This window comes from Mesoplodon mirus (assembly GCF_964341445.2).
Source record: "Mesoplodon mirus genome assembly, chromosome: 5".
Taxonomy (NCBI): Eukaryota; Metazoa; Chordata; class Mammalia; order Artiodactyla; family Ziphiidae; genus Mesoplodon; species Mesoplodon mirus.
The window spans coordinates 15,843,885-15,870,287 of record NC_138980.1 but is presented as its reverse complement, the minus strand read 5'-3'; the positions used below and the strand labels follow the sequence as shown (position 1 = coordinate 15,870,287).

The 26,403-nt window shown below is 48.7% G+C and overlaps 1 protein-coding gene across 2 annotated transcripts in view; it reads left to right on the top strand.

Moving 5' to 3' along the window:
- The window catches only part of SH3PXD2B (SH3 and PX domains 2B), a 112,843-nt gene that overhangs the window by 9,348 nt on the left and 77,092 nt on the right, over positions 1–26,403 (top strand). For both annotated transcript variants that reach the window (XM_082623859.1, XM_082623858.1), the window contains exon 2: positions 20,923–21,003. In XM_082623859.1, the coding sequence (XP_082479985.1) occupies positions 20,923–21,003 (81 nt within the window). The remainder of the gene's footprint in view (positions 1–20,922; positions 21,004–26,403) is intronic.

Sequence of the window (26,403 nt, the reverse complement as noted above, 5' to 3'; positions counted from 1 at the left end):
TTCAGGGCTAGCCTGGAACTTGGGAATGAGCAGAGGCCTGTGCCTTAGGGTTTGGGGGAAGTTGGACTTGGAGAAGGCAACTCAGTGCAGGTGACCCAAGGCTGATCACAAAGCATGGGAGGGATGCTGTCAAGTAGAGAAGGGTAAAGGAATTTTAGGCAGACAGAACAGGAGGGAAAGGAAGCTGAAACCCTGGCATGTGGCGTGTTTGAAAAAAGCAGGAGAGATTTGAGTAATAGAGATGGAGCTTGACAGGTGGCTGGGGGCCCCAAGGATCTGGGGGCTTCTGACTGGGCCAAGCCTCGTGGGGGACCTAAAATCCCACAAGCCGCGTGGCGTGGCATAAATACATACATACATACATACATACATAAGAAAGCATAGACTCTACCCTCAAGAAGGCCACGCCTTCCCCCCACACACGAACACACACGTAGCTGGGTGGCCAGGGCTCAGGATCAGAGGTATCCACGATGGAAGTGGTTGGGAGGAACTGGGACTCAGGGGCACTCCCCCGGCTTGATGGGCTGGGGGAGCACCTTTCACAGGAGAGTGGAGGGGGCAGACACAGACAGACCTGGGAGAGAGAGAGCACCTGTCCACAGGAGGACTGTGCAGACAGTGAAGATAAACTTAGGGAGGGAGGGATGGGAAATATTAAAGAGGTCTACGATAGCCAGTAGGAATTCTGAAATTTGGGAGGGATTAAATAACTCCAAATTTGTTTTGTTCTCAAGACTTAACAATCATTTATTGTTGTTATTATTATTGAATAGCTATCGTTTATTTGAGTGCTTACTGTGCGCTCCAGGCTTTTCATGCTTTATGTCACTGGATCTGAGCAGTTCTGTGAGGTAAGGAGTATTAGGATGCTTGGGCTGCCAGTGACAGAAATGAACCTAACGAACTTAAGCCATAGGAAATGTATTGGAAAGATGGCTCTGGCAGAACGTGGCTCAGCCCCCAGTCACAGAAAGGACAAGGAGTTGAAACTGCTTGTGGGCTTCAGAGCATCAGCAGAAGCAGGAACCTGCTCCATCCCTCAGTCCCTTTGGCCACGCAAGAGTCCAGTTCCAGGAGGAGAGGATCTGATTGGCCCAGCCAAATCACCTGACCATCCTTTGGTCAGGCAAGGGCAGGATACTGTGATCCACAGTCCCACTGAAATTGCCAATAGTTGTAGGAGATTCAGAGCACTGTTGCTGGAAGAAGGGGGCATGGAGCCTGGACAGGTGGAAACAGCAGATGCCTGCTACATAGGTACTGTTATCAGCCCATTTCACAAATGTGGAAACTGAGACTTAGAAAGATGAAGTACTTTGCCCAGGATGACACTCGGCTCTGCTGCCTATCATTGAATATAAAGAAGGGTATAGTCAACTCACCCCCTAGATTTGAAGGGAAACGTTGCCTTAAGGCACATAAGAATAATATCTTCTACTCTGCTTAATTAAGCAGAATTGCATGGACCCCCTGCCTACTGCACTGGCCAAGAGAGCCAGAAACCCACTCAGTGGCGTCACCATTTCCTCCTCCCCAGCCAAGGTGTGAATCAGCAGCCTGTGGCTTCAGGGCACGATTGGCTGCCAGTCAATTGCACAGATGTGGATTTGTTGTGTGCCCTGGGCCAGGCCTGGCCCCAAGCCGAAGAGAGGCCGAGATGACCAGGCAGCCTTTGTCCTTACAGAGGTCACCATCTGTTTGGAACACGTCACCACGGCATAAGGGCTGTGGTGGGGCCTGCAGTGGGGCTCTGGGGACAGGGCGGGGGTCTGAAGCCTGGACTGCCCATTCCCCATTCCCTGCTGGACCAGAGAGGTGGCGCTCTGAGCTGGGGTCAAGAGGAGGTGGGTGCTCTGGAACAGGGAGAGCCAACTGGCAGAGTTTTTAATATGGGTAGAATTCAGAGGGTCCTTGAACTTGGAAGGGGGAAGAGTACATCTTTATTCTCACTAACCTCCAATAGCGGTTTAGCATTGCCTTCCATTATGAATGAAGGCCGCAACCCCCAGTGATATCAGTAAGACCTGTAGCTTTGTCACCAGTAGAAATTCACAGATATTTTCATGTCACTTTACAGTTGTTGCATTTATCCTCATCACTGCTTCAGAACTGTGATGTTATTCGACCCACTGCTGGATTGTTGTTATTTATTACATTAGTAAAAGTGTACATATGTTCATAATTTTATTTTTTGAAACATTTTTATTACAGGTCAGTATTTCATTTGGAATGCTATGTGCTTTAATTTAGTCATTTTTAAATAATTTTGAGAAGGGGACCATAGATTTCATCAGATTGCCAAAGGGCTCCGTGGCACAAAAAAAAAAAGGGTGAAAAACTTCTGGGTAGAAGTTTAAGAGCTTGGACTTGGAAATTAAGCATGGATTTGACCTGGCTTTGCCGGTGACCAGCAGAGTGTGTGACCTTAGTAAGTGGCTTCACTTCTCTGTGCCTCAGTTTCTTCATCTGTAAATTGAGGGTAAGAATAGTACCTACTGTGGGTTATTTTATGTAAAGGGTTTAAAGCAGTGCCTGGCACATAAAAGTACTGAATGAATAGTTACCTGTTAGTCTTATATTATCTTTACCATCATCATCTTTACCATTCCCTGACTAGTGATGCGCTTTTTTAATAAGCAACCTCGAATGATGTGACACAGGTCATCTGGAATGACCACACCTTGAGAAACATACTCTAAATGGACTAGTCCAGGATGCACCCCCCGCCTAAGATTTAAAAGCAGTCTTCCCCAGAGATTTGTATATTTGGATGTTTAGCAGTGTGGTAATTAAAATAATACTGAAAATGTTTATCATTGGAGGCATGATTAAATAAATGGACTACTAAGGATCCTTTAAAACTTTTGCTGAAAGAATTTTTAATGAACGGGGAAATGCTCACCATATAACACAGGTGAAAAAGATCATGTATATATACAATGTGATCTTAATTTCATAAACTACTTCAACATATAGAAAAAGGGTCTGGGAAGAAGTATAACCAAAGCTTCGTCTCTGGTGGTAGAAATGTGGATGCTTGTTAAGACCTCAGCCTCTGCCGTCAGACTTTATTACCAACTCTACGGAACAGGTTACTTCACATGCTGGGTCTTACTTTCCACCACTGCTGGGTGGAAACAGTAATACAGTGTAGCTTCATAGGAAACACATCAAGACCATTGGTGGTTGTGAGCCGTTCCATTGTTTTACATTGTATTATATGTCTATGTATTATCCCAGGTTTCTCTAGAGAGGAGAGGACGGTGTGGGACAGCAGAGTCAGGAAAGCTTCCTGGAGGTAGAGGGAGAAAGAGGGGACCCTGCTTCCCGTGTTCCCTTTATTCCTGTCTCATAGACTTGTGTATGAAGCGCAGGAAGCTGGCAGAAAAGTCCACATAGGGGTTCACATCAAGGCCGGGAGGAATAGTCTCTGCCAGATGAGGAGCCCGGCAGGGCATGGGTACAGGGGTGGCCAAGGAACCCACAGAACCTGACCATCAGGACCACATACGATTTCATGTGGGAAAAGGGGCTACTTGGCTGTACAAAGTTTGGAACCCACTTCTGCAGCCCCCCTACTTTATCTGGTGGAGGAATCCCTACTCCCCTTCTGATACCCCTAATAGATGGCTGTCCCCAGGGTTTGAGAGCTCAGTCCTTCTACATTCTCATCTAGTTCTTTTCTCCTCTTTCTTCATGTCCCCAAGCCCAGTGGGACAGGAAGACGAAGCTGCATTTATACAGAGGGGGCAGTTGTTTAGGGAGTATCCTAGAAATCCTAGTTGACCCCTTTCTGCCTGTCACCCAACCAGGGCACTCAGCTTTGATGCTGAGGTTCCTAGTGGACCAAGCCCATCATGGTGCTCATACATTGGATATGACTCTGTTGACGCGTCTCCTCCTCTCCCACCAGACCCTGAATCCCTCATAGTCTAAGGACAGGTGCCAAGTGTGTTCCTTGAATGAAACCATAACTTCTTGGGCTCTCTCCATCCCTGGGTCCCATGATTCTAGGATGATGGCCATTGATGATATCCTTCAGCTGACTCAGAATTGGATTCCTTGTGATGACCCCCCACTGACACCAGACGGAGCATTGTATCATAGTAGTTAAGGCACAGGCTTTGGAGGCAGCCAGACCTGGATGTAAATCCTGGCTTTGTCACTTTCTACCAGTGTGTCACTTAAGCTCTCAGAACCTCAGTATCTTCATCTGTAAATGGAGGAGTCATCCCAGTTCCTGACACATAGTAAACACTCAAGAGAAAAGTAACATTCTCAGTCTAGTCCAGTGGACATAGATATAATATTATAACCCCTTGGGATGCTACTAGGTTGAACCATATGAAATTGTCAATTTTTGACTTAACAAGTGGCAATTTCACTTAGTTCAACCTAATGATCTGGGTTTGATTTGGGCCTAAGGAAGTTACTTTTGCATGGAAGGGGGTAAAGGGCCACCGCTGTACCAGGTATCTTACAGACATTATCCCATTTACACTTTACAACAGCCGTGAGAGACAGGTAATACTATTCTAGTCATCCCCTGGTATCCATGGGGGATTTGTTCCAAGGCCTCTTATGGATACCAAAATCCACAGATGCTCAAGTCCCTAGTATACAATGGCGTAGTATTTGCATATAACCTTTGCGCATCCTCTCCAATACTTTAAATCATCTCTAGGTTACTTATAATACCTAATACAATGTAAATGCTATGTAAATAGCTGTAAGTACAACGTAAATGCTATGTAAGTAGTTGCTGGGTCACAGCAAATTCAAGTTTTGCTTTTTAGAACTTTCTGGATTTTTTTTTTTTTTTAATCTGAGCTTGGTTGAATCCTTGGGTGCCAAGAGCTGACTGTATTAGCATCCCCATTTACCAAATGGGGAAACTGAGGCTCCTAAGTAGCTTGCTCAAGGAAGTGGTGTAGCCAGGATTGGAACCCAGGTCAATCCAACTGAACGTCTGTGCTCTTTGCATTGCTGCTGTCTTGAGACTGGGCTGCCTGTTCCACATAGTGTGGCTAGAGAGTTCGCAGCATTCTCTTGGGCCTCCTCGCCCAGGAGCTGGCAGCTGTAGCCTGAAACTCCCCGAGACGCTGCCTGTGGAACCCCACATTTCTCGTTCTGGTTTAGACAGTCAGCTTCTGCAGTTTTCTTCTGCTGTGTCTTTGGCTTTGGTTGGGGGACTGGAAGGGGCATTCTGGAGTCAAACAAACCTGGGTTCAAGTTCTGGCATCCTCCACAAACAGCTGTGTGGCTTTGGACCGGCCCCCTGACCCCTTTGAACATCAGTTTACTATGGTGTGAAATGGGATGGATGGTAAGCTTCACTCCATAGGGTTTCTGAGAGCAGAGTGCTGGGGATTTCACAAGTGCTCATTAGTGTTGGTCCTCAGCTGGAGAACTCCTATGCATCCCTCAAGATCCAGAGCAGTTATTTTTTCATCTGGAAAGCCTCTCCAGGTGCCACCAGCAGAATTAGCCCTCATCCCCTCTGTGCTCCAACAGCAGCTGTAAAGCGCTTCTTAGAGGGCCTGTGGCCTATGAGAAGACTCTACTACTGTCTTTTCTGTTGAGGACCTACTGTGTGCCAGGCACTGTGCTGGGCCCTTTAGGTGTGAACCAAGACCCATCTGACCACATATGTCAGGCTTTTTTCACCATGTCCCACAGCCCTGGTTTATTTTATTTTATTTTATTTTTTGGCCACGCCACGTGGCATGCGGTATCTTAGTTCCCCGACCAGGGATCAAACCGTACTCCCTGCAGTGGAATCGCAGAGTCTTAACCACTGGACCACCAGGGAAGTCCCCCATGGCCCTGGTTTAGATCTTAGCTCTGTCACATGCTGGCTGTGTGACCTCGTGTGAGCCAGTGTCACCACATCCCGTGACGTAACATAAATGAAGGACTTAGCATAGTGCCCAATCAGCCCAATAAACGTGGCTCATTTTGATTCTTTTTCATTACTCAGACAGCTTTACTCCTACTGCCTGTGTGCCTTGCGCATAGTGGGTGCTCTCGTTGGCTGCCCAGTTCTCCCCCTAGGGAACCTGCTAACACAGGAGAGGCCCTCTCTCGGCTCCATTTCCTGCATTGCCCCGGGCTCCTCTGAGGCCTGGCAGCCTGGGAGATCTCCACGAGCCCTCAGTGCCTGCCTTGGAGGCTTTCCTAGAAAGCTAGCCTTCAGGTTGGTTTCGGCCGAGCCTGGCTCCAGCTGCCAGCACCTCTGCTTGCCATTGGAAAGTTCCCCGTGCCGCTTCGGGCCAGATGTGTGCAAGGCTGTGAGTTGGCAGCCAGAGGCCCCGGGCTGGCGCTGCACACCCAGTCCAGCAAGTGTTTCCACCAGCTCTGTGTCTCCATCTAGAAGAACGGAGGTGCTGCACCCGGCCGGCCCTGCAACTGGGTCATGCTGCTTGCCATCTGGATGAGACTCCGGCAGTCATGGAAAGATGGGCTCCAGGGAGAGGCAGTTGATTGGATTTCACAGAGCGACATTCGTGACTTTTCCCTTTAACTTAGTTCACCTCAAAAGATTTGAGTTGGCCGGCCTGAGCCACCAGGGCCTCACCTCTGTAATGGGGTTATCAGTGATTGCACTCAAAGCTTCCTGTAAGTCAGGCCATGTGCCAAGCTCCTGTCCAGCATTAGCCTGTTGAATCCTTAGCCAACCCTATGAAGTAGGTACGACTATTCTCTCCATTTTACAGACGAGAAAATAGAGGCTCGGAGCCATGAAATGACTTGTAAAGTCTCACAGCAGCTTTAAGCTATAGAGCCGAGAATCATACCTGGGTACCCTAAAGCCAGTGCCTACCTTCTTTTTTTTTTTTTTAATGACACTAAGGAGTGCTTGTTATTTTTAATTTTTGACTTACACGTGTGCAGGAAAATTCCCTTTTTTGGTATAGCATTCCATGAGCTTTTACACATGCGTAGGTTCTCATAACCACCACCCGAAACAGGATGCGGCATAATTCCATCGCCTCCTAAGAATTCCCTCGGGCTGCCCTGACTCTCACATGGTATGGGTTGCAGCCTCCACCTGCAGTTGGAGTTGCTCCTGCGCTGTTCTCTTTTCCTTCATCGCCTGTCCAGAGAGGTCTTGGGGTGAAACATGGACTTCTCTCCCAGGGCTGGGCCCTGTGCCTGCATTCTTCTCTGTAACAAAGCTGGTTCTGTTTCCAGCACCCTTGGCAGTTGAGCTGTTCACTCAGCCATTCCAAGAGCATTGTTACCCCAGACTCAGAGAGTCTTGAGTGAGGTCACCTTGATTTATGGGCGTGTGGCCCTGTCTTGGCTTTTTGTCTGTCTGCCCGCCTGTTGGTCTCTCACCAGGCAGTTCCTGAGAGCCCCGTGTCACAAGCACTGGACAGATTGTGGTGAATGAGACAGACCTGGCCCCTGCCCCTTGAGGGCTCCCAGGGGAGTGGGGTGACAGTCACGTGAACAGAACAGCACACCCAGAGGACTGTGCTGAGCGACGGCAGCCCTAGTGGCTGTGGGAACCCAGAGAAAGGAGGCCAGACCCAGACTGGGGGTCTCCAGTAAGGCTTCCAAGAGGAGGCAGCCTCTAAGCTGACACCTAGGAAGTGAAGAGTTGCTACCAAGGTGAACGGAGAGAAGATCCTCCCTTCAGAGGCAATGGCAGGTGCAGGGGCCAGAGGCAAGGGAGCACCTGGCCGGGTGCCCCGACACGCCTTTGTTGTCTTCCTCCACTACGCTGAAAGCTCCAGGTGGACAGGGGCTTCTGTCTTCCTCATTCACAGCCATATCCCCAGCCCTCGGAAGGGAGCCTGGTACACAGTAGGTGCTCTTGTCTGCATTTGCTGAATGAATGAATGAACGAACTGAGGTGTTTGAAGCAGAGGAGAGACACGATTCAATTTGTGCTTTAGAGAGACCGACCCTGTCTCCCACCTACTGGCCTGGCACCCCTCTGCCCCCAGGTACAGTCTGAGACCTCAGCTCCACCACCCACCTGAGTGGGCTGGGGACAAGGAGCATCTTCTCTGCCACTCACACCACAAGCACTTGTCTTTGGGCCCCATGCCAAGCAATCACTTAATTGAAAAGAGAAAAATTGGCAGCCGGCCACCCCTGGAGTGTCACTTGCTGTGGCCCCTGAGCTTGGTGATTCCTGATGCTGACTCGGGACAGGAAAGCTCTGGCCTGGGACCAGGAGAGCCGAGGCCTGGCCTTGGGGATCTGGAAGGAGGAAAAGGGACTTCAGAGGCTGAAGGAGCTGGGCTTGGAACTGAAGTCGCTTACTTCCCAACTGCGTGACCTCAGGCGTGGTGGCATCCTGGGTTTCCACCTCCCCAACCTGAGGGCGGACGCTGCTTCCTGCCAGGTGTTTCATGATGTTGGTAAACCTTGCATAGGGCCAGCGCATAGCAGCAGGCTCCCCAGCGTGGTTGCTGATGTTATCTCGGCCCCCCCCCCACCTTGGTCCTGCCCCACTCTGACATCCTAGGTTTCAAAGGCATCATGACACTCAGGTGGCATTCCTCCAGGAGTAAACTTAATGTACCTTCTTCAAAAAGATCAATATGCGTGTCTCAGCACTTCCGGTGGCGATGCTGCTCTGGGGTATTAGGAAATCAAACACACTACGGGTGTTGCAATTCCAAAAAGAGGTTGGGAGTGCTGACCTACATAGGCCAGATGCTGGGCAGACAGCTGGAGAGAGCTGACAGATTGGAACCAAAGGGAACGTGTGGTCTCCACGGGGAACAGCAGAATCATGTTTCCCATTCGTTAAGCCGGTGGAGCCCATCCAACTGCCTCTGCCCTCTCCTCACTCTCCCCCTCTCCTTGCTCTCTCCCACTCTCCTCCACCCTTCTCTCTTTCTCTCCCTCCCTCCTACCCCCCCACCCCCACCCCAGACTGTGTCCTCCACCGTAAGCCTGGGCAGCAGATAGCCAACGAGGTGGATCTGGAGCCCAGCCAGTCATTACCAAGCTGCTCCCAGGAACCCCCAACCCAGAAACCCAGCCAGTGTGAGAGCTTTATTGGGGTGGCCGGGGAGGTCACACTTAACCTTTTAAAGCTGGTTTCTTAAACCAGGGTTTATAGGCTCTTGGACTCCCTCGGACATATTCCCAGGAACCCTCTCTGCAAGAAGTGGGTTCATCTAGATCTCGAAACTAACACTGCTGCTTGATTTCAGGGCTGCACGTGTTTTTATATTTAATGAAGGTTGCTCTGGCTGCAGTGCAGGACAGCTTTAGTTATCCTGGGCTAAGGACTTGCTGCAGAAAATGTGTGATCTGTGAGCAGAAGCCATAGCCCCTCAGTATGCTGCGTGAGAGACAGAGTTATTTCTCCCTCTGGCTAAAAAAGGCTCTGCTGTTTCTCAGGTCTGAGAAACAGCATTCTGGAGTGGAACTCCTCAGCACCTCCCAAGAGGAGCCCTAGGTCTGGTTCCAACTCTCCTCCTTGCACGCTGTGTGGCCTTGGCAAGTCCCTTCCCCTCTCTGACCTCATAACCCCAACTGTAAAATGAGGGACGGTCTAGAGCAGGGTTTTTGTATATTTTAAAGTCTTGGAACCCCCTGCTGTGGGCTTGAAGCAGGCAAAGGAGGACTGTGGGCAATGGAGGAGCCCAGGCCCTGTCTAAAGTCTCCGCTGATGGTTGCCTTGTGGCAGTGCGGACCACAAGGTCTGGCGATTGGGCCTGCAGGCTGCCAGGTTACACCCTCTTCCATATATAGAAGAGCTAAAAGTGGCAGTGCCTAGTGGAAACCAGGATGGAGAACTCAGAGACCGACCCACCTCACCAGGAGCCTGGGGCTTCTTGCAGGACAATTTGACCGCTGGCCTAATCACCTAAGAACACTCCAGATTTAAAGTCCTCTGGGGGAGTCATTGTGCAGGAGGCTCAGAGGGGCATGAGGAGCTTGCAAGGAAATTTGGATACTGCCATGGAAGTAGAAAGAGTCCATAGCTAAGAGTGGAACCCTTAGTGAGTCGCTACACCCCTCGGTCCCTTTGTGTTTTGTTTTTGTTTTTTTTTTTAAACAGGACGAGACAAGGTGTAGTAAGTGTCAGAAGTCAGGAAGGGCTTTACAGAGGAGATGCTTTTTTTTTTTTTTTTTTTTTAAGAAGATGTTGAGGGTAGGAGTTTATTAATTTATTTATTTTGGCTGTGTTGGGTCTTCATTTCTGTGCGAGGGCTTTCTCTAGTTGTGGCAAGCGGGGGCCACTCTTCATCGCGGTGCGCGGGCCTCTCACTATCACGGCCTCTCTTGTTGCGGAGCACAGGCTCCAGATGCGCAGGCTCAGTAGTTGTGGCTCACGGGCCCAGTTGCTCCGCGACATGTGGGATCCTCCCAGACCAGGGCTCAAACCCGTGTCCCCTGCATTAGCGGGCAGATTCTCAACCACTGCGCCACCAGGGAAGGCCCCCTTGGTCCCTTTGTTAAATGGAGGGGTTGCTCTAGAATCAGGGATGTGTGCCGTACACATCCTCCCAGTCCCAGGTGCCCAGGGCAGACATTGCTAATGGAGCACGGAGCTCTGTCTTGCTGATGTTCCTTTCTCACAGCCCTTGCAGGAAAACAGCCCCAACTCTCTCTGTCCCACTGGTGCCCTCTCTTTAGATGTTTTCTTTGATCTCCCAGGTCATTCCAGGTTCCCCACCAGCACTGTAGAGCCAGGAGAGGGCTTCCAACTTGAGAAATGAGGGCTTGTTGGCCTGTAAACAACAGAGCTCCAGACAGAGTGAGAACGGCTAGGAGTTCACTGAAACAGCGCCGCCCTCAATGTTGATCATCCTACCGGCACCATCACAACGTTTGGCATAGCCACAAACCCCCTGTACTACATATTCTTAATTCAGTATTCTTCAAATTGACTCACTTCTTTACTTCATTTATTTTTAAAGGGAAACTTTAGCTGTCCACCATAAATGGAAAACCAGCAGCCCTCGCTAGAAATAGAAGGAAACTAAATAGAAAGGAAAAATAAAATCAGTGTTAAAGTTCCTCCTGGCAACTGTCGCCTGCCGTGAGGTCTTCTGTCCTTTCTTCAGGAAATGGAGACCAGCAAGTGTTGGAAGGGGTGTTGAAAAGCCACGATTGCCAACTTTCTGAGCCAGTCAGGGCGGGAAAGGAATGGCAGAGACTAACTTTCTCACTATGGGATTCCCTACAGTTTAGTGCCGAGCCCTGAATCACCTAAAACCAGCTGGTATGCCCGAGCTCCTGCATACCTTGAGACAGTGATCTAAGGACCATCACTTTGAAAAGCGCTTGGACCAGACCCTCCCCCAGATTTAAACCTCTGGCCACTGCAACCCAGATCAAAATGTAATCACTTTGTCATGTGACTAGTGCAGAAGCCACACCCCTTCTAATTAATATCAGCGGGGAATTACAGCTAGATTCTTTGCCAGCCCTAGAAACCCCACCATAGAGATTTGCAAAGCAAAGTGAGATTGGAGGACATTCCCCTGTGCCTCAGGGATCTTATTCACTGGGCAAAAACACCTTCTCATGTTCTCTAGTTCACGTGATGAAAGCATATGAGATCACAGTGCTCCCGAGGTGGGGCAACAGCTGTTTCATATCATCCTGCCCTGGGGATGGCATATCGATGGAGTTCTGGGGCCTTTCCAAGAGTTGCAGCCATGGGCAGAGGTGTGGGCCAGCGGGTCTGCAGGGATAAGGCATGTCAGTTAAGCAGAGCTGCCTGGAGCTCGCCTGTTTCTGTTACTTAGCCATGCCCAGGCCTGGCTCCAGGTGTTGTTCAAGGGCCTCTAAGCTTTGTTCTGTTTTAAATCTTTATTCATGGATGACCTGACCTTAGAAATGGAACATAAATTTCTGTGTGTCTAGTGGGGTCCCTCCAGGCCCTGGGAGCCCACACTCCATTGGGCTGGGTTGGACCTGCCAAAGGAGGTGACTGCGGAGGAGTTAGGAAGCATTTATGGAACATTGTCCCTCAAATCCCAGCCACAGGCAGAGATTCTAACCAACACAGATTCCATTTCTGGAGCTGTAAAAAAAATACCTCATTCGATCTTTGCCTGTGAGGTAGGAAGGCTGAGTGTCCTTATCCCCATTTTTCAGAGAACATAAAGGCGCAAAGGGGCAAAAGACTTTCCCGAACTTAAGAGTGAGGTCACGGCTGAGACACCCTCTGCCGACTCCCAGCTTCCTCCCGTCCCACACTCCCACCTCTGTCATCGGCTGTACCTGCACCCAGGAGGTGCTCCGTGATCTGGAAGGATGTTCCAGAGGAACGGCCCTGGGACTGAGCTGAGATAGTGAGGGAAGATGGGGTTCAACCTTGGTGTTCCAGGCAAGAGAGTGTGTCACAGACACATTTCTTCCTGTTCTCCTAGGAAAGTGACTTTTTCGTTCTGATTATAAAAGAAAATACACAGTAGAAAATCTGGAGAATACAAGAAAGCTTCAAGAAGAGAATTTTTAAAGTCTTAACATATTCCTACCAACCCAGAGCAAACCATATATATACATGTTTATATATATATATATATATATGTATGTATATATCAGTGGTTTATATACATACACACACACTTTACATACAGTATAGTCAATCCACATTATTTGCCGATTCCGTATTTGGGAATTTGCCTACTTGCTAAAATTTATTTCTAATCCAACATCAATACTTGTAGTGTTTTCCCGGTCGCTTGCAGTTGTGGGCATGTGCGTGGCAGCAAAAACTGTGTGGCCTGAGGTGCATGTTCCCAGCTGGGGTTGAACAAGGCAACCTCTGCCTCTTGTTCCAGCTCTTATACTCTGAACAACTGTCTTTTTCATGGTCTCTTTATTGCCACATTTTATACATTCTCGTGCTTTTTTGGGTCATTTCGCTGTTTAACGTGGCCTCAAACCTAGTGCTAAAGGGCTGTCTAGTGTTCCTAAGCTCAGGCTGTGATGTGTCTTTTGGAGGTGTTAAGTAAGCTTCGTTCAGGCATGAGTTACAGTGCCACTGGCCATGAGTTCAAGCTTAATGAATCAACAATATACATTAAATAAGGTGTCATTAAACAGAAACATACAGCAAGGCTGTGTATTGATCAGTGGATGAAAATGTTGTGATCAGAGGCTCACAGGACCCCAGCCCTCATTTCCCCTGGGAGCTTTGGTTCTGTATTCACTGTAATACACAAATGAAATATACACAAGCACACACATACACTTATATACTGTATACATAACTGTTTTGAGATTAGATTATGTTGTTTTAGACTGTTCTTTTACCTAAGATAATGCCTGAACTTTCCCCTATATCACAGAATTCTTTTAGTTGCACACTGCAAGCTTGCGAGGATTTGGGGGAGACCAAGACCCAGTCATCTGCCCACCTCGACCCCAAGCACCGTGGCGTGGCTGACTTAAAGGAAGTTTAGAAACCCAGGACTTCTGGCCCTGGTGACACAGAGGCCCTGTGAGAAACCCGGACCTGAGGAGTCTAGACTTTGCAAATCACGCAGGCCCTGATGCTGAGGTTGTGTAAGAAGGGATTTTGCTGGTGGCTAGTTCCGGTTTCAGGCCTCCTCCGTGGCCCTCGGACACCAGTGTGGCCTCTGTGCTTGCTCATTCCCAGAGGGAGGGGTTGTGGTGAAGCAGGACAGGGGCCAGAGAGGGCTTGACCTCCTAGCATCTTCGTGTCTTCCTCATTTTTTTCCCACAAAGTACAGATTTTCCGTTGTGCTCAGAGCTGGGCATACAGCATTCAGTGTATGTACAAGACAAGCATGGTTCCTGCTGTCAGCATTTGCTGTAAAGTGTAGTCGACTTTGTGATGGGGCAGTAGGTGCCAAGGGGACATGCACCAGGGAGACCCAACCTAACATTGGTGGGGCGGGAGCAGTCAGGGAGGACTTTCTGGAGGAGGTAGCACTTGAGCTATGCCCTAGGAGTAGACTTGTAGTCATCCCACATTCTGGATTTATCTGATTGTTTCCTTACGTGTCATTTAGTTTGCTTCTCTCCCTCGTGTACTTCGTATGAAGTGGAACTTAGGTCAAGAGACTTGAGATTCATGTTAAATATTTTGGTGACAATACTTGACAGAAGGTTTTGTATACTTCCTGTTGCGTCACCTCAGGGTCTAATTATCCCTCTTATTGGTCATGCTAGGTTTGATCACCTATTACAGTTGTGGTCGCCAGATCTTTCCATTGAAAAGGGACATTTTTCCCTTTGCTGCGAGACTAATCCCTGGGGTGATGTCTTCACCCCATATGACTCTTCTTTTCTCCAACAGCCTTTCACCTCATGGTTCAGCATCCATCAAGGATCTTTCCAGAGTGGCTATGCCATCTTGTTTTCCCCCCAGCAATGTCTGAGAGTTCCAGTGGTCCCACATTTTTGTCAGTATTTTTTTTTATCTTAGCCATTCTAATGGATGTGTGGTGATCCTTCATCATGGTTTTAATTTGCCTTTCTCTAATGGCTAATGATGTTGAATATCTTCTCATGCACTTATTTGCCATCCATATATCCTCTTTTTTTAAAAAATAAATAAATTTATTTATTTATTTATTTTTGACTGCACTGGGTCTTCGTTGCTGCATACGGTGTTTCTCTAGTTGTGGCGAGCGGGGGCTACTCTTTGTTGCAGTGTGCGGGCTCTAGGTTCGCAGGCTTCAGTAGTTGTGGCACGTGGGCTCAGCAGTTGTGGCTCGCAGGCTCTAGGTGGAGGCTCAGTAGTTGTGGCACACAGGCTGAGTTGCTCTGTGGCATGTGGGATCTTCCCGGACCAGGGCTTGAACCCGTGACCCCTGCATTGGCAGGCGGATTCTTAACCACTGTGCCACCGGGGAGGTCCCCACGTATCCTCTTTGATGAAGTGTCTATTCTGATCTTTTGTCTATCATGTAATTGGGTTGGTTGTTTCCTTACTGTTGAGTTGTGTTTTTTTGTTTTTTTTTTAATATATTCTGGGTATAAGTTCTTCTTCAGATATGCAGCATGTGTTTTGAGGGCTACACCAGGGAGAAAGTTATAAGTGTCACCTCCAGGGAGCATGACATGTACTATGTAAATCTCTGAAGGAAATCTGCTTATTTATTTATTTACTTATTTATTTAAATTGTGATAAAATATGCATAATATAAATTTTACCATTTCAACCTTTTTTTTTTTTTTTTTTTTGCGATACGCGGGCCTCTCACTGTTGTGGCCTCTCCCATTGCAGAGAACAGGCTCCGGATGCACAGGCTCAGCGGCCATGGCTCACGGGCCCAGCCACTCCGCAGCATGTGGGATCTTCCCGGACCTGGGCACAAACCCGTGTCCCCTGCATTGGCAGGCGGACTCCCAACCACTGCGCCACCAGGGAAGCCCCATTTCAACCATTTTTAAGTGTACAGTTCAGTAGCGTTAAGTACATTCACATTGTTATGCAGCCATCACCACCATCCATCTCCACAACTCTTCATCTTCCCAAACCCATTAAGCACTAACTCCCCATTCCCCTTTCCCCAGCCTCTGGCAACCACCATTCTACTTTCTGTCTCTATGAATTTGACTACGCTAACTACCTAGTATAAGTGGAATCACACAGTATGTGTCTTTTTGTGACTGGTCTTTTTCATTTAGCATAATGTCCTCAAGGTTCATCCATGTTGTAGCATATGTCAGAATTTCCTTTTTTAAGGCTGAATAATATTACACATTTTGCTTATCCATTCATCTATCAGTGGACACTTGGGTTGTTTCTGCCTTTTGGCTATTGTGACTAATGCTGCTACGAAAAAGTCTGCTTTTAATTCCTTAACACCAGGCCACTGAGTATTAACTGGGTTTGGGATATAATCCAAAAGCCAAGGTCAGATGTGTTAGGAATGCTTTGGTTGCAAGTAACAAAAACTAACTCATACTGACTTTAAATAAGAAAAAAGGTTTGGGCTTCTGTGTGTGGAATGTCCAGGATGCTGGGTCCAGGGGTTCAAGCAGTGTCACAGGACATGCCACTTTTCTCTCCCTCTGAGCTCTGCTTGCTTCTGTGCCTTCTACGTCTTAAATCACGGTGTAGAGTTCTCCCAGCTCGCCACTGCAGTGGGGAAAAGGGTCTCTTTCCTGATCATGCCATCAGAAGTCCCAGAATTGAGTCTCATCATCCTGGCTTGGGTGACGTGCCCATCCCTGAACCATTGTTGGGATCAGGGACTGGTAGATTCTGGTTGGCCAGGCTTGGGACACATGATACTCCCTATCACAAAGACTAGGGGAGGGAGAAAGGTGACCCTCCAAGGGAAATCAGGGGCTATTACCAAAAGGAGAGAAGAGGTACCAGATGAGGAGGAATACCGGATACCTGCCATGAGGGAAAAACGAACTGCACAGCTCATGTGTGCCGGGCATTGGCAAAGCCCTATGTACCTTAGTTATTGCAGTGAGTCCTCAGGGGAGATTGTTGTCCTCATTTTAGAGAGAAGGACACTGTGGCCAGAGAGATTGGTACCTTGTGAGTTTCACCCAACAGCAGGGCTGGCATTAGAACCCAGTGCATGGGCTCTTTCACCAGCCCCCAAACCGTGGGCAAGGCCAAAGCCCTACGTTGGGACAATTCTCATCAAAAAGTTAGATCTGTGCCTAAAAATGCAGGCATTGTGCTCAGAGGTTGATTCCAATAAACTAATTAGATCTGCTACAGAGTTCTTGTACCATAGGGACAGAACTTTAAAAATTGTAAACAAGGGCTTCCTTTGTGGCACAGCGGTTAAGAATCCGCCTGCCAATGCAGGGGACATGGGATCGAGCCCTGGTCCAGGAAGATCCCACATGCTACAGAGCAACTAAACCCATGCGCCACAACTACTGAGCCTGTGCTCTAGAGCCTGTGAGCCACAGCTACTGAGCATGTGTGCTACAACTACTGAAGCACGCCTAGAGCCCGTGCTCCACAACAAGAGAAGCCACTGCAACAAGAAGCCCACGCACCGCAACAAAGAGTAGCCCCCGCTTGCTGCAACTAGAGAAAGCCCACGTGCAGCAACAAAGACCCAACTCAGCCAAAAATAAATAAATAAATATATATTGAGAGATTGGGATTGACATATATATACTAATATGTATAAAATGGATAACTAATAAGAACCTGCTGTATAAAAAATAAATAAAATTCTAAAATGCTGGATAAATAAAATTTTATAAAAATTAAAAGAAAACTACAAAATATTACTGATAGAAATGAAAGAACACCTAAATAGAGTGATACACCTAAAAAAATAAATAAATATAACTAACTAAATAAATAAATTTATCTTTCTAAAATTGTAAACAAGAGATCAAGAATGAATTATGTAAGCAGAATTTTTTTTTCTGTTTATGGGTGTATGCTTTGGGTTGGTTTTAAAATCTTTGATGATCTTTTATTTTTTTCTTGTTTTTAATCCACATTGGCATTGTCCTTCACAGATAGTCATACAGACTTTGTTTATACATCCCCCAGGATGGGGACCTTTGGTAAGGTATTTTCTGGGGCTCCATTTACCCATCTGGAAGGTGGGGCCATTGGGTTGGCTGAGTTCCGTGGTCCCTTTCAGATATGGAAAAGCCCGCTTGCTAGTTTCCCTGCCCCTTTTCACAACCATTTTCTACACAGCAGCCAGAGGCATATAGATGGATATTTTTTTTAAAACATACATTAAATTATGTCAAACGCCTCCTCCCCAGGCCCCTGCACCCCTCAAAACTTCAATAGAATAAAAATCCCTCACCGTGGCCTGTAAGCCCTGTAAGACCCTCGTGATGCAGCTGCTGCTCCTCCAGGCCACATCCCCTTCCCTGACAGCTCTGTCCTGCCATAACGGTCTTCCGGTTCCTCAAACATTCCAAGCATTTTCCAGCCTGTGTGTCTTCATTTGTACTTTTCATTCTGTCTGGAATACACTTTCCTCAGCTCTTCCCCAAGCCAGCTCCTCATCCTTCAGGTCTCAGTTCAAAGGCTGCTTCCTCATAGGGACCTTCCCTTCCAAGAACACCCACCGCCACCATCCCCATCCTGCGCTACCACAGCAGGCTTTGGGGTCCTTCCTAGCACTTACTGTAACTTAAATTATATACATATTTCCTCATCTGCTGGTTTATTGCCCATCTTCCCACTGTTCAAGGGCAGGGTCCGAGGCTGTCCTGCTGCTCCTTGTAACCCAGCACCTAGCAGAGGGCCTGGTACACAAGAGGTGTTTAATAAATGTTGTAGAGTGAATGAAGGAACGAGAGCCATTCTAAATTGACATGCTGGAGCCTTGGTTAAGCAGAATTGATGTTTTCTTTCTCTCTCTCTCTCTCTCTCTCTCTCTCTCTCTTTCTCTTTTTCTTTCTTTCTCTTTGTTGCTGCACGTGGGCTTTTCTCTAGTTGCGGCTAGTGGAGGCTACTCTTCGTTGCAGTGCGCGGACTTCTCCTTGTGGCGGCTTCTCTTGTTGCAGAGCACGGACTCTAGGCGCGCGGGCTCAGTAGTTGTGGCGCACGGGCTTAGTTGCTCCACGGCATGTGAGATCTTCTTGGACGAGGGCTCGAACCCCTGTCCCCTGCATTGGCAGGCGGATTTTTAACCACTGCACCACCAGGGATTCCCCTGTTTTCTTTTAAATAAGACTAGTGACTATTCAGCTGGCTTTGGAGACAGCTCTTCCTGTCGTAAAATCACTTTTCCAGGGTGACTCTGCCTCCCAAAGGGTGCCCTGCCCTGTCTTTTGGCTCTGAGGTACCCAGGACTAGTGGGTACAAACAAGGCGGGGGAGGCGGGGTACCTGAATCCCTGGTGTTGAAATAGTCTGTCTTTCTGAACTGGGGCCGGATAGACACTGGGGACTCAGAGTGAAGGGTACTAAGATTTCTTGAACTTTTCCTCTCTGCCAGGCAAGGAGCTCAGAGCTTTACCTCCGATAATCATCACAATTCTATGTAAGATGGGCTCGATGACCCCATTTTACAGATGGAAACTGAGGCCCTGGGGGTTAGGAAATTCCGTGAGTCTAGAGTCCAAATGCCTTCCTTCCTGCCTTGCTTCGCTGAAATGAAATAGATGTTGGATTTAGAGTGGTTGTTCCTGGTGAACCCCTTAGCTGGGCATTCAAGGGCACCTCCCATCTTGTCTTGATTTGTCTTTACGTTTTTCATCTCTTCTCACCTGGAAAATCTTCTCCCATAAGTCCCTGGTGTTCACAATGGGCTCTGGCTCTGGCCCCCCGTAGCTCCTCCTTTTCCTGTTTTGAGTGAAGGTATCCTAGGAAGAACTCATTTGGGAAGAGACTTTGTCTAAAACCACTTTGGAAACCACTGCTGAGCTTGTCTTTGCTCCACCATCATCCCTCACCCCCGACGGTCTCTTCTTTCCTCTCCTGCTGTCTAGATCTACATGTCCTTCAAGGTACACCATGATGACTTCAAGCTTCCGAGATCTCTCCCACCCCCCTTCCAGCATCCATCAGGACTAAATTACATGTGTCAGAAACCCAACTTAAACTGGCTTCAGAAATAATCCCAGAGTGTGGGTGTTGCCCAGGATTTACTGGCTCAGGAAACTGGAAAGACAAGGAGTAGATTGAGCTACAGGCAAAGCTGGACCTAAGGGTCAGACTGTGTCATCAGGAATCTACTGATACTGGCCTCATTCTCAGGCAGGCTCCTCCCAAGCAATGGTGAGATGGCCCCCTGGCATCTCCACGTTGCATCCTAACAGCCTAGCAACCTCAAAGAAAGAGAGCTTATCTTTCTCAGGGGTCAGAGCAGAAGTTCCAGGGCTGATTCTTACTGGCTTTGATTGGCCCGGCGTGGGTCATGTGCTCACTCCTCAACCAATCACTGTGGACAGTGGTACCCACCTTGGTGTCTAAGGGACTGTGTTGAGGTAGGGAAGGAGGCTCCCAGGAGAAAAGTCAAGGCTCTCTGGTTGAAAGAAAGGTTAATCAGTACCGGGCAAAAAATAAGAGACGTCCACTGCGCACATGTTACTTATCTTCACTTATGCACGTGCTGTCTCTGCAGCTCACCCTCCACTCACAGAGGCAGGGGCCCTGCCTGTGTACCCCCATGGCCTTTTTAACAACACCTAGCCCCTCGTGTTTATACAGCATTTCTCTGTTTCCAGACAGCTTTCACATATGTATGTTTTAAGTGTCAGAATTACCCTGTAACCACAGATAATTTGTGCAAGCCAGGAATGGATGTGCTGATCCCTTATCCCCTGAGTATCCAGGTGGTGTCCAGGGCCACCAGAGCCCCCAGCCAGATGCTGTGACCTCCTGCTGCCACCTTGGTTTGCCCGAATTTGTTGTCAATGTATTATTTTCTGTGTGTGCTGTGACCTGTGACAGAGATTGAAAACATGGCCCTGTGGTTTATAAAGTGGCTCTCCAACCTCCGTCTTAATCGAATCCTCACACTATCCTGGGAGGCAGCGGAAACATGCTGTTAACCCAGTTTACAGATGGAGAAACTATCATGCAGAGGGAAAGGATGACTCAGCCCAGGCCCTAACTGGAGAAAATGGCGTGATGGCTTAGCTTATGAGAAATAGAAGAGAGCTAAGAGCCGCAGGTTGCTGTGCCTTCTGACAAGTCAAAGTTTTAAGAATGATGCTGACAAAGTAGCCAGCCCCGTGGCTCTCTGAATTGACTGGGGAGTAAGAAATCGTGAAAGTAACAGCATCTTCTGAGATGAGCAGGGTGCTTATGCTTTCCTATACTTGATTTCATGTAATCCTTTGCACAGCTCTCAGAGGTGGGGTTATTAGACCCATTTTATTGAAGAGGAAGCTGGGGCTCAGAGAGAGCAAGTAACCCATCCAAGTCATACCGCTGGTCAGGGGCAGAGCTGAGATTCAAACCCAGGTCTTTCTGACTGTGAACTGCTTTGGTCTTGAGTCCTGGAGATGGAAAGACCCCCTTGGTGTTAACGCCTGTCTCCATCCCTCTCTGCAGGTCTACATCATCCGTGTCACGTGGTCCAGCGGCTCCACGGAGGCCATTTATCGGCGCTACAGCAAATTCTTTGATCTCCAGGTAAGGATTTGGGGTCTCCGGTGAGCTGCAAGGTGGGAAAGAGTTTATTTGGACTTACTTTCCACTTTGACTTCAGAGCCACAGTGTTCTTGTTTAAAATGATGTCTGTGCACTCACCTCAGCAGCACATATACTAAAATTGGAATGATGTAGAGAAGATTAGCCTGGCCCCTGTGCAGGGGTGACACGCAAATTTGAGGAGCGTTCTATATTTTTCAAAAAAGGGTCCATCACTTTGGGGACATAAGTAATGGGCTGTATTGCTTTATGCTTTGATATTCAATATTGTCCAAATAAAAGAAAGGCTCCTGTTGACTGCTCTAGAACGGAGGCTAATCTGGAGATTGTTTCTGTTGGCTTTGAAGTGCAGATCTTGAACGTGTGTAATCGTGTTTGCTGGTGAGTTCAGTTGTTGAGTGTGTTCAGACCTCGTGGACCTGTTCTGCTCTCAAGACAGACCCACGTCTGTTGCCTCACCTTGGCCTCCTCTCCCCATCAGGCTCCTTGCTCAGCTCCTAAAATGCCTGCTGTGCTCTGAGGGCACCGTGCTCGCCTTCTCCTCTCCTCTCCTCTGAGGCCTTTGCATTAACTCTTCCTCACCTGGAATACCTCCTGCACCCTCCAACCCCCTCGTTGTCTCATCTTCTGGGAAGCCTGGTCCGACTTCATTCCCTGGCCAGCGAAGGCCACCTCTTCTGCACCCCACAGCTCTGCATCCCTCTGTCCTGACTCTGTATTGAAGTCGTCTGCCTGTCCCCCTCTAAACTAGGACTCTGATGGACAGGAACCACATCTTCACTATCCTCTCTTTCCTTCATGTTTTATTCAAGGACACTGTATGTATCCAGTCAATGTTTGGTGAATGAATGAATGAATGAATGAATGAACGAACAAACAAACGAAGGAATGAACTATAACCCCCCTGAGCACCACCAGTCTCACAGGGAGCCTATGTGGACAGCTCTGTGTAAGCCCCTCCCCAGGAGGGTAAAAGATCTCTAATCCATGGGTCAGCAGCATTATCCTGACGTCCCCAAAGGCCAGCAACTCAAAGCAAGTGTGTCATGAAAAGTCAAAGTGCCTGATATGACGTAACAAAGTTCTTTAGAAAACATAGACCTCAGGAGGAGATGGGAACTTGCCCGGCTTCCTGAATCCATGAGTGTTCCCTGCCACTTGGTGAGGGGCTCACATACCTCACAGGCCAATGTAAGGCCTCATCGAGATGACTGTCTTCTTTCCCTCTGCGTACCAGTTAGGATCCTTTGGTTGCAAGGGACAGAAACCCAACTCAAACTGGCCTAAGTAGATGGGGGGATTTAGGGGGCTGGTGTGACAGAATGTCCTGGGAGAAGGAAACTGGCAGGCTTCAGGTGAAGCTTGATACAGGGTTCTCCTGTGTCCTCTCACCCAGCTTCTTCCTCTTGTTCTGAATTCCCAGTTCCCTGATGTTGGCTTTATCCTCAGATCCCACATGGTTGCAAAATGCTCTGGGCTCACACTTAGCAGGAAAGAGTGAAAGGTCACTTTGCAGGAGTGCCAGCAAACACAGTGTTGTGTTTCATAGGCTCATCTCGAAGCCAGTCAGTATAGCTGAGCAATGTGATGGCCAGTGGGCTTATCCGGTCCCTGCTCTGCCCCTCAGTCAGGGGGTGGGGACTGAGACCTGGAGAGAACAGCTGTGATCCGATGCAGAGACGGCATTGTGGGGACATCAGGAGACAGCCCGGGTCCTCCACACACCAGCCTGTCTTTCTGCCTTCCATGTTCTCTCTGGAGGTGATATTAACCACCGTCATCCTTGGTTGAACAGACCTAATCTGTTCCTAAAAATGTCAAGTAGAGAATTTTCAGAGCCTGTGCTCCAATATTTTATTTTATTTATTTATTTTTATTTTTATTTATTTATTTTTTTTTTTGCGGTACACGGGCCTCTCACTGTTGTGGCCTCTCCAGTTGTGGAGCACAGGCTCCGGACGCGCAGGCTCAGCGGCCACGGCTCACGGGCCCAGCCGCTCCGCGGCATGTGGGATCTTCCCGGACCGGGGCACGAACCCGTGTCCCCTGCATGGGCAGGCGTACTCTCAACCACTGCGCCACCAGGGAAGCCCTGGGCTATATTTTAAAAGGGGGAGGGGAGATAATAATGTGCCCCTAACCTGTTTTCCCCAGTATCACCAATCTACATTATAAATTGCCAAGAGTCATTGCATACTGGACAGTAGTTGACACCAGTTACGTAATTACTTAATATGTAATGAACTCATAAGTGACGTTTTGTGTTCACCATGCAACAAACCAAACAGTATCATATACCAATGATATTTTTCTTCTGGTCCGCAGCAAACATGTACCAAATGTCAATACCCAAAGAGGCTCTATGTTAAAGATGTTAAGATACCATCTAAAAGGGACTTGGCAGGAGCAGACACGGGCATGGGCGGGGGAAGGGCTGACCCTGGAGGAAAGGCAGGAAAGATGAAAGCAGTAATGCCAACACCTCCGAACGTGGTCCTGCATGAGAAAGACAGAGATCCATACCCTCTTGCTCAGACGCAAGAGTGATTTATGTAGATCCATTTCGGCAGGTCTTTAGAACGTGGGTATTGGGTAAATATTTTTGCAAGTTGCTAGACTGATTTTTCATGCACCGAGGGTCTATGTTACAGGGGCAGTGGTGCTACCTATATTTTTGCTTTCCAAGGCCTCTTGCCTGCCTGATGCTTCCAAGAAGGAACAGGGGGGACAGAGATGAGTGACATGGGTGATTGCTAGCCTAGGGATTATTGGCATCCACAGAGCAGACACCCACTCAGCTAGCTTAGGCAGAGAGAAGTGGGGGTGGACTGATGAGAGGAGGCCAGTGTGCCCCCATGGAAACCAGAGCCAGGAGTACAGCCGGCCTCACAGGGGCCCGGAACCAGCAACAGAATGACCCACCGGAAGCCTGGCAGCTCCCGGGCCGTGTGTCACGTGGCCACAAGCTCTCCCATCGAACCTGCTCCCTTTCCCGCCAGCCCCTCTGGACCAGCTTCTTCCACTGGCCCGTTGGCCCGCATACCCCAGACAGCACCTTCAGTCCCCAAGTTGAAGTGCCCTTCCCTGTGTCGAGGCACTGGAGTTGGTGGGTTCAGCTCCAGTCTCTGGGAGAGAGCATCTGAGTGTCAGCATCCTGGGTCAGAGTCCACCCCCCGCCCTGCCCCCAGCCTGCTAGCTGTGGCCAGAGGGGTGGGGCGGGTGGGAGAGCATCATCTAGAGGAGGAGGTTCAGTGAGCAGAGGGTGGGGGGAGGCCCTGGTGGCGCGGATGGAAATGTCCACTGCTGCCCTTGGCAGCCTATGGGCCAGGCAGCGTGTGGGGAACTTGACTGTGTTACCGAGGTCCCTATTCCAGCCTCGCCCAGGGCTTCAGACCTTGACTTCTGGGGTTAGGCAAACCTGGGTTCATTCACATCTCAGCTTTGCCTTTTCAGGTCTCAGCGCAGTGTCACCGCTGTATGTTTCTGAGCCCCAGTGTCCCCATCCACATGCTGTATTAAGAGTGAAAGCACTTTGCTCCCACCTGTTGTGACAACTCAGTCAGTTGTGCCTTTGCTCAGTAAGCGTTAGCTGTCATCTGCTGTCATTCTGCTCCCGTGGGATCTGCCCAAGGTGACATTGTTTGGGAACGTGTTTGAGCCAGGGTTGGATCACAAGGCATCCTGGTCTGAAGCCTGCATTCCCTCCTCTCTCCTGTTCTAACTCAACTTTCTTATTTCTACCAGAACTTAAAAGTGAGGTTTCCTTCCCTCCAACCCCAGCATAATTAGTAAGAATTGGAGGTTTGCTGCAACATAAATAGCTGCCTTAGACTCCCCTCCTGTAACAAAGTCTTCTAAAGACAGGGCTTAAGCCAGCTTTAAAGAGTCCCAGATGGGCAACTGGAGTGGGAGAGTCCTGGAATTCCAGAGGGTCCTGCTGTCCTGGAAATGGCCTGCCCCGCCCTCCAGCCCCACACCTGAGAGAGCGAAGCTGGAAGAGGGCTGATCCCAAGGACCAGGCAAAGGAGGCTGGCCCGCGTGGGGCTGCGACACCCTGAAGTTGGATGATTTCATGATTCCCCCCTCCCCTCCCTCCCTGTCTGGCGAGTAGCCTTGGCTTTTGCAGCAGTAACTTGGCTCAGAGTATGGGGAGGGTCAAGCTTTCGTGGAGGAACAGCTCGGCCAGTGTGGCGTAATGGAAACAGCAGACGACTCAGTCAGGAGACTTGGGGCCCAGCCACCTGTTCTGTGTGGCCATGGGCACACCCCTTAACCCCTCTGTGCCTGATTGTGATTTCTTCATCGGTAACATGGGGGTGATGATAAGGAAACAGCTGGCATTCCTGAGGTACTGCCTGCTCAGCATCAAGATGTAGTGACTCATTTAATCCTCATGTCAAGCTTATCAAATGATACAGATGAAGAAACCCAGGCTCAGAAAGGTTAAGTCATTTGCCCAAGGCCACACAGCTGATGAGCATTAGAACTCAGATTTGAAGCTGGGCAGGCAACACCAGGGTCCACAGTCTTGGTCACTCTGCTGTGCAGTGCTACTCTTACAAGTGGCTACTTCACAAGGCTCCGTTGGAGTTAAAAGTGATGATGTGTGTTCAGAAGAGGCAAATCCATAGAGACAGAAAGCAGATTAGTGGTTGCCAGGAGCTGGGGGAGGGGGAAAGGAGAAGAGACTGTTAATGGGAATTGGGTGTCTTTTTAGGGTGATGAAAATGTTCTGGAATTAGATAGTGGTCATGGTTGCACAACCTTGGGAATATACTAAAACACACTGAATTGAACACTTTAAAAGGGTGCATTTTATGGTATGTGAAGTATATCTCAATTTCTTTTGGTAAAAAAGTGATGACGTGTGTGAGAGCAGTTTTTGGGCTGTCGAGCCCTGAGCTAATGTCAGCTGTTGGGATTATTGATAGGCGTGGGTTGCTGCTAGGAATTGGCATGAAGATTAGAGCAGGCGGTGATGCCAGTTTAATAGAGTGGTTAAGACCCTGGGCTTTTATCCAAATGCTGCCACTTCCTGGCCATGAGACCTTGTTTTAGTCAGAAGTGTTTTAGTTGCAAATGACAGAAACCCAGTCCATATGGATTATTCGAAAATTACATTGATTAGCTAAATGGAACTGAGAAGACTAAGGGTACTTGGCTTCAGGTATGGCTGGATCTAGGGGCCACAGGGTCAACCAGGACCTGCCTTTCTCCACTTCTTGGTCTCCTCTGTGTCCAGGCAGGGTGTTGTCTGGTATGGTGGCAGCCACAGCTCCCTGCTGTATCCAGTGGTCAGCTCAGTGACTTCAGGGAAAAAGAGAACACCCCAACGGTTTCAGCACAAGTCTCATTGGTTCATCTTGGGTAATGGCCAGGCCA